Source organism: Salminus brasiliensis, chromosome 1, assembly GCF_030463535.1.
Source record: "Salminus brasiliensis chromosome 1, fSalBra1.hap2, whole genome shotgun sequence".
In the NCBI taxonomy this organism is placed as follows: Eukaryota; Metazoa; Chordata; class Actinopteri; order Characiformes; family Bryconidae; genus Salminus; species Salminus brasiliensis.
In genome coordinates this window covers 94,318,099-94,325,768 of record NC_132878.1, presented here as the reverse complement: position 1 = coordinate 94,325,768, position 7,670 = coordinate 94,318,099, and the positions used below count along the sequence as shown (strand labels likewise).

General features: G+C 39.0%; 1 protein-coding gene across 1 annotated transcript; it reads right to left on the bottom strand.

Annotated features, from left to right (window-relative positions):
* Nucleotides 1-1,688: 1,688 nt before the first annotated feature.
* hamp (hepcidin antimicrobial peptide) lies at nucleotides 1,689-7,419 on the bottom strand. The gene is made up of 3 exons (XM_072659576.1): nucleotides 7,321-7,419; nucleotides 5,502-5,597; nucleotides 1,689-2,122 (listed from the first exon to the last, which is right to left on the bottom strand). The coding sequence occupies exons 1-3, from the start codon at nucleotides 7,417-7,419 to the stop codon at nucleotides 2,024-2,026; spliced, it is 294 nt and encodes a 97-aa protein (XP_072515677.1). The 3' UTR covers nucleotides 1,689-2,023.
* Between the last annotated feature and the right edge of the window lie 251 nt (nucleotides 7,420-7,670).

Genomic DNA, 7,670 nt, shown 5'->3' with positions numbered 1-7,670 from the left:
CATAAAGATTAGCATCCAAAATCACACACTTTTACCCCTAATATGATCCCAAAATATGACTTCATAAAGATTAGCATCCAAAATCTTTGCTTTCAGAGCTGCCAATTGTCATGCGTTGGTTGTGAGACACTATAAGCTCACACTCTCACGCCACACTTGCCATTTCTCACATATTTTTAACAACCCCTTGTTCCCTTTCATAACAGGACTAAGAGCTCACAGTAATTGAGACGACTAAATACTGTACTTGCCATGAATCCCACTCCACAAAACTGTTGGCAGCCCTGCATACTTTTACTCTTAATTTGATCCTGAAAATATGACTTATTTAGCATCCATAATCACATACACTACAAGGACAAAAGTATTGGGACACCTGCTCATTCATTGTTTCTTCTGAAAACAGGGATATTAAAAAGAGTGTATCCTGCTTCTTTTGGAGTAACTGTCTCTACTGTCCAGGGAAGAAGGCTTTCTCCTAGATTCTGGGGGAGCATTGCTGAGAGGATTTGATTGCATTCAGGCAGAAGAGCTCAGTTAGTGAGGTCAAGATTTTGGACGATCACCACCCCACCTCATCCCCACCAACTCCCTAACTTATCCCAAAAGTGCAGATAAAACAATTCTTGGCATAAGGCAATAATCCCAATAGGTGAATGTTTATGTGCTTCAAAGAGTCCTGTTGTATTGGCAGTACTTTTCTGTCTCAGCAATGGGTGCAAGAAATGGGGTGTCCACAAATATTTGGACATATAGAAAATACTTATACTCTTAATATAATACACAAAGTAGGACAACAGAATGATTAGCATTAAAAATGTCATACTTTCAGGGCTGCAAACTGTCACGCACTGGCTGTGAGACACACCGTTGGCTATAAGCTCACACTCTCGTGCCACACTTGCCATTTCTCACACATTTTTAACAACCCCTCGTTCCCTCTTCAGAGCAGGACTCAGAGCTCATAGTAGCCAGCTCATTGTCGCAGATCTGAGCGAATTCTGTATTTTGAAGTAACACCAATGGATCCTTCTCACTCTTACACATTGGAAGTTGTCATTACAGCAGCGGCAGCATTTAGGAATGAGAATCTGAGGGTTTGCAAAGTCCAATGATGGCATTTCGGCATTTGTCTCATTTGTCCAGGTGGCAAAGCTTGGTATTAATCACAGGTAATAGGCCAGGGGTCGTAGGGTAGTGGTAGCTTTGGTCCTCAAGAGTGAACATAAAGACCATGATTGCATCTAATCAGACAAAACAAACAACAACAGAGGACCAAGAACTGATCCCTGGGGGACTCCTTCAGCAGCGATGTCAGAACCTTTATAGCATAATAACACACTACAGAACCAATTATATGAAACATGTTTATTAAAAACCTAATATCACAACAAATAATACACTTAAAAGGTGTGTTAATGTATGTACAACAGGCATAAAAATGTAGAAAATATAGTCAACAACTTCAATGAATCTAGAATAAGTCTTCTTTATACATTCACTAATAAGGCGGTAACTCTTTGGACCCTAGGCCATGCCTTCTGCTAGCTATTAATGCTAAGTGTAGCTATTTAAGCTATACAGTAGCTTTTAAATAGTAGGATCTTCATCTAGAGAAGTCAAGGCTAGTTTGCAACATCGAGAGAAGCCCAGCCCATTTTAGACCCGTTTTGCATTAGCAGACCTTTGGCCACCAGTTCGGATTTTGGGGGCAGTGGTGGCTCAGCGGTTAGAGCACCGGGCTATGGGTTAGATACCTGGGACCTTGAGCAACAATGCCCTCTCTTCTACCCGGGCCCTGCAGCAATGACTGCCCACCGACTGTCGCTGTGGTGAGATCACTAGTGTGTACGGGTGTGTTCACTGCATGGGTTGGGTTGGGTTAAAGGTGGGAGGCACAAATGGTGAATGTGGTTGTCTCGGAGGTCAGAGGAAGACGACTGAAAGTCAGGGAGGGATGAGATCAGTCCGATAAATAAGTTAAAGTCTCTGGATGGGCTTTCAATAAGCTCGGCCCAGGTTTTTAGAATCTGCAGCAGAACCCACATCCTTTATTATTGCAGCAGTTGCAGCAGTACCGGCACAGGGAGAGATGACTCTGGCGCTTCGTCCTGAACAGCACCTGAAAAAAAAAAAGCCAACGCTATTAGTCACCAATTACCTTTTTAGACTTAATTACGTTACAGTTTCTGGCACCGTATTACATCAACTTTGTATCTCTAGGCCTATATTAAGCCCAGGCGAGATAAGATTTTTAACAAATTACGCAAGACAATTCTGATATTTCATCTTAGGCAATCCTGAACTACTCAACTGAGGTCGATAATTAATTATGTCCAGGGCCGGCCCAAGCCTTTACGGGCCCCTAAGCAGATTTTAATTTGGGGTGCCCCCCCCCCTCTCCCCCCCTCTCCCCCCCCTCTCCCCCCCATACCACCACCTCAGCACCAGATGCTTCATCATTCCATAGGCTGCACTGTGTGTGTAACCACAGTACCCACTATCATTAACATTATCTGCATTTTCCAAACAGTGGCAGCAGCCAACAGAAGGAATTGATTAAGCAAGTATTGGTGTGCCAAGAATGAAAATAAATGGCTTTTACCCGTGTAATACCATTTTGTTTTATTATTCAATGTTAATTTATAAAATACATCTTTTTATTATGATATCTTGGTGCTCTTTGTTGCCCCCTGGTGGCACTGGGGCCATAAGCAACCACGTAATTCGAGTATGCCTTGGGCCGGCTAGCAAGCAAATTACCATACACGCACAAAAACTGCTGGGCAAGGCCTAAGCTGGTCCAGCTGGTAAAGCTCCTGACCAGCTCAGTGTATGTTTCTATGTAGGTTGGACGGTTTAGCAATTTGGCCTAAGTAGTAAAACTAGTCAACCAGCATGATCAAGCTTGTTGACCAGCATGACCAAATGCTGCAAAAAGCTTACCAACCAGCCTTATTTACTTACTTAACAAGTTTCATCAGCTGGTTTACTAGAGTAAGGTATATTTTTTTGCCTGGATGGCCAGTTTTTCAACCACCTTGACCATCTTACCAGCCTAGACCATACAAAACCAGCTTAACTGGGGTTATTTTGTAGCAGCTTGGCAGCATCCATTGGGAAAACAGTAAAAAATAAAATAAATAAATAAATAACGTCCGATAAACTGGTTGAAAAGTGTGACAAATTCAGTTATTAAAAAGCTCATGTAATTGTATAGGCGTCCCCTGCTAATAAAGGTTGCCACCATCAGTTTTAATTAGCATTTGGTTAGCGGCTATGCTTGAGTAGCCTTCTTTCCCACTGTGCCCTGTGTAACCTTTCATGTTATACATGTATTATTCATGTTATACATGTATTATGTTATATATAATACATGTTATAAAAATCCCCTCGTTATTTTCTACCATCAATGTACATTTTTCAACACTTAACATCAACACTTAACACCTGCAGTATGAATAAATAAATGGAGCAAGTATGCTAGTTAATGCTAATGCTGAGCTTGTTATGCTAGCTCTCAGAGTTTCCACAGTCATTCAGTTTTCAGTACAACGGCTTTAGAAATGATCACATCTACGGACCTTCTCCTAAAGCTAGGACACTATTTAGGGAACGTAGTGAAGTTAGGGGGCTTCAGATATACTCCGTTCTTATGAGGTGTTGGGACAAGCTAATGAAGCTAATGCCACTCTGTAATAGCTAGCTTACTTCAGCCCAAACTGAAGCTGTAATGGAGATTTCAGAATTCGGATGTTTTAGTGAAAGTCTCTGAAAATTCTTCAGTTTTTCGACTTCTGAGTTTATATCCTCAAAACAGACACGTTTCCGCTTTTAAAGGCGGAGGCCGCAGGGCAAACACATCTCTACCCACGGCATCCAGACAAGCCCGGAGCCCTAAAACAGTCCCAGGCATTTTATAATGATGAAGTATTGACACAACTGTTGCAGGATGTTGCGTCACATACGTGGTTTTGCATATACGCCTGTAGTTAATTCTATGGGAGGTCGAATGTTTCCTTAGGATCCCTGTTTACGTTTTAGGGCACTATGGAGTTCATCTGCGGGTTTTCTCTTAGTATCCGTAGTAATCGTACAGTGAAAATGGAGTGATTTTGAGGCACTTCAATGTCCCACTATCCTCTCCACTTGATTCCTAGGGAACATTGTGGGTCACTACATCAAAACCAATGTATCAGGCATCTTTTGACGCTCTGGAGAAGCAGCAGCAGCAGAAACACGAACTGCTGGTTAATGCAGCCCTGAGGACGGATTCACAAAAAGGCCTTTAGAAAGGCGGATGTGATTCTTAGGTGTGCTTAGACTATTAATATCACCACTATTACTATTAATATCACTGCTATGATTATTAATATCATCACTATGACTATTAATATCACCACTATTGCTATTACTATTAATATCACTGCTATGACTATTACTATTAATATCACTGCTATGATTATTAATATCATCACTATTGCTATTACTATTAATATCACCACTATTACTATTAATATCACCACTATTAGTATTACTATTAATATCACTGCTATGATTATTAATATCACCACTATTACTATTAATATCACCACTATTACTATTACTATTAATATCACTGCTATGATTATTAATATCACCACTATGACTATTAATATCACCACTATTGCTATTACTATTAATATCACCACTATTACTATTACTATTAATATCACTGCTATGATTATTAATATAACCACTATGACTATTAATACCATCACTATTACTATGACTATTAATATCACCACTATGACTATTAATACCATCACTATTACTATGACTATTAATAACACCACTATGACTATTAATACCATGTCTTACATTATTTCTTCTTTGTCTCTGTCTTTTATTAAGTACTAATTATGTAAAGCTGCTTTGTGACGACAACAGTTGTAAAAAGCTATACAAAGAAATCTGACTTGACTGGACTAGATCTTCTTAAAAAATGAGTTGTTGGGAAAAGGTCTTCCTAACAGAAGGTCTAGGTCAGATCACCGATGTTTTGTGTTTTTAAGAGCAGAATTGTCCACAGCTCTTATCCTGTATGTAATGACAGTCGTCCTAAACTGATCAAATCCCACATATGGGATATCCAAAACACTGGTAGGTCAGAATTCTTTGGAAAAACTGAATAAAGCCGGATTTTAGAAGGAAATTTAAGAACGGTCGGCAAATGAGGCCCATTTTTATGAACTTCCTAGTGTTTGTCTTAAGCTTTTTCATATGTAGGCCTCTGTGAATCCGGCCCTTGGTCCAGGAATTAAATGTGAAGGCCAGTTTTTGGGGTTTTTTTGTACTTTTTTTTTGTACAAACAGGAACGCTGGAAAGGGTTCGACTTCATTTACAGATTCAGAGTAAACTAAACAGTTCACCCCTGTAAAGCCCAACGATTTTTACTTTGGAGTAAAAACAGAATTTTGACCTGAAGAGAAATCAGAATGAGTTAAAAGCCAGTGCCCACCTCCTCAGGCCGCGTCTCCTCCGCTGAAACTGCAGCCCGGTGCTGTTCTGGCTGAGGAACTTCATTGCCCATCTGCTGGACGGCCTGAGGCTGAGGCTGAGGATGAAGAACAGCATGTTAGCAGAACTCCAACCATAAAAAAGTCAAAAATGTGGCCACCAAGTTTGCAGCTAATTGTCTTGACTCAAGCTAATGCCTGCAGACGTGCTGGACCAGCTGGACCAGGACCTGGCTGGACTGGTTGTTCTGGGTCGGTTTATACTGTCCGTTTGTGAGTACAGTTAGTTTAGCTTTAGACAGTAGCTTTAATTGAACTCAGCTGCACCACTGATCTGTACGTTATGCTGTGGCTAGAGGCCACTACCATCGCTTCAACGGGACGATAAGAAGTTACAACTAATACATAAACACGTTGCCATGGAAACACATAAAGTGTATATAAAAATGGAGATATTTTACAGATGAAGCGAATAAAACTGAACACCTGTTAGATAGTGGGTTTGTTTTTGTTTTTTTTTTTATTTAATTTTTTTTATACATTATAAACACAGATTTTTTTTTTGTCATAATGTGAATCTGGCTGTTGGTCCAAAATGCCCCAAAACGACCTGGGATTAATATTTTTTACATTGATGTTTATTAAAAGTTACGTTTTTTTTTTTTTTTATTGTAAAGTTGCCAGTTTGGAGATACATGCTTTGTGCATTAGGCTAACTAACCTACGTTTGAAATTGTATCAAACCTGCTGCAGGTTTATTAAAGCTAAAAGCCCAAATCCTGTGAGTGGTGGGCCTCATGCTAGATTAGATTAGAGTACTGACTGCTGTAATTGTACATTTTCAGCAGGATTTGTGGAGACTAGCCTAACCCCATAATTAAGCACCAAAGAAGCTGCCCAAACAGTCCATCCATCCATCCAGCATCTATAGGAACTTATAGGACTCTTCTCTTCTTCTCTTTTTAGATCAATGTGGTTAAAACAAAATGCTGTAGCTTCAGGGTCAAGAGTGGGTCTGACCATAAAGCCACCAACTATCATATAAACATAGCAGGTAAAAGTGAGTGACTGATATATAATGAGTTATAAGTAGATTAATTTACTCAGATAATTACTTATAATTACAAACTACAACAACATTAAATTCAGATTTATTACCCAAGCACATGCATATATATATATATATATATATATATATATATATATATATATATATATATATAATTACTTCATGTATCAGTTATAGATATACCATTATACCACAATAGATATACCATTCCAATTACAGAATATATATATATATATATATATACATAACATATACAACTTTATATATGTGTATATAAACCAATATATATATATTATATATATATACACACAGTATGAAAGTACTGTAATTTTAACTATATATGTATAGATACACATATAATATATATATATATATATATATATATATATATATATATATATATATATATATATATATATATACTGGTTTATATACACATATATAAAGTTGTATATGTTATATTTTAAGTTGTAATGATTCTAATGACAACTACTACTATTATTGTTATTATTATTATTATTATTAATAGTATTATTATTAGTGTTATAACTGTTATTGATCATAAGATGAATTGTATTCCACAATTATTTACCAAACAGTAAAAGTTTAAACCAAATGTATTGCTAACTATTATTTTAATAATAATAATAATAATAATAATAATAATAATAATAATAATAAAAGGCTTCCTGCCAGTCAGTCCCTGCTCGGCTCTGAAGCCTGGGCTACTCTCTGGTGCTCCTGTAACTCACCTCGGGTGAGCCCTGAGAGAAGGGCACTGCTGTGCTCTGCAGAACGCAGAGGCAGGCGACGGTGACCGCGACAGCGCAGGCGACACTGATGGACTTCATTTCCCACAATTCTCCAGCTGTCCCTCGAGACTGAAACGGCGCAGCTTCTGCAGCTCTGAGCGCTGACTTCCTGTCTTGGCTTTATTGGCTCTGCGGCGACCCTCTTGTTTCAGACCGGGGGGCAGTGAGAGACCTCTGCAGCTGGTTCTACTCCTCTGAGCTCTACCTGTGACCTGAGCGCCGCGAGGGTATTTATGCGCCCCTCAGTGACCGCCACGCCCCCTTCACGGAGGAGACCTCTTCCCGCCAGC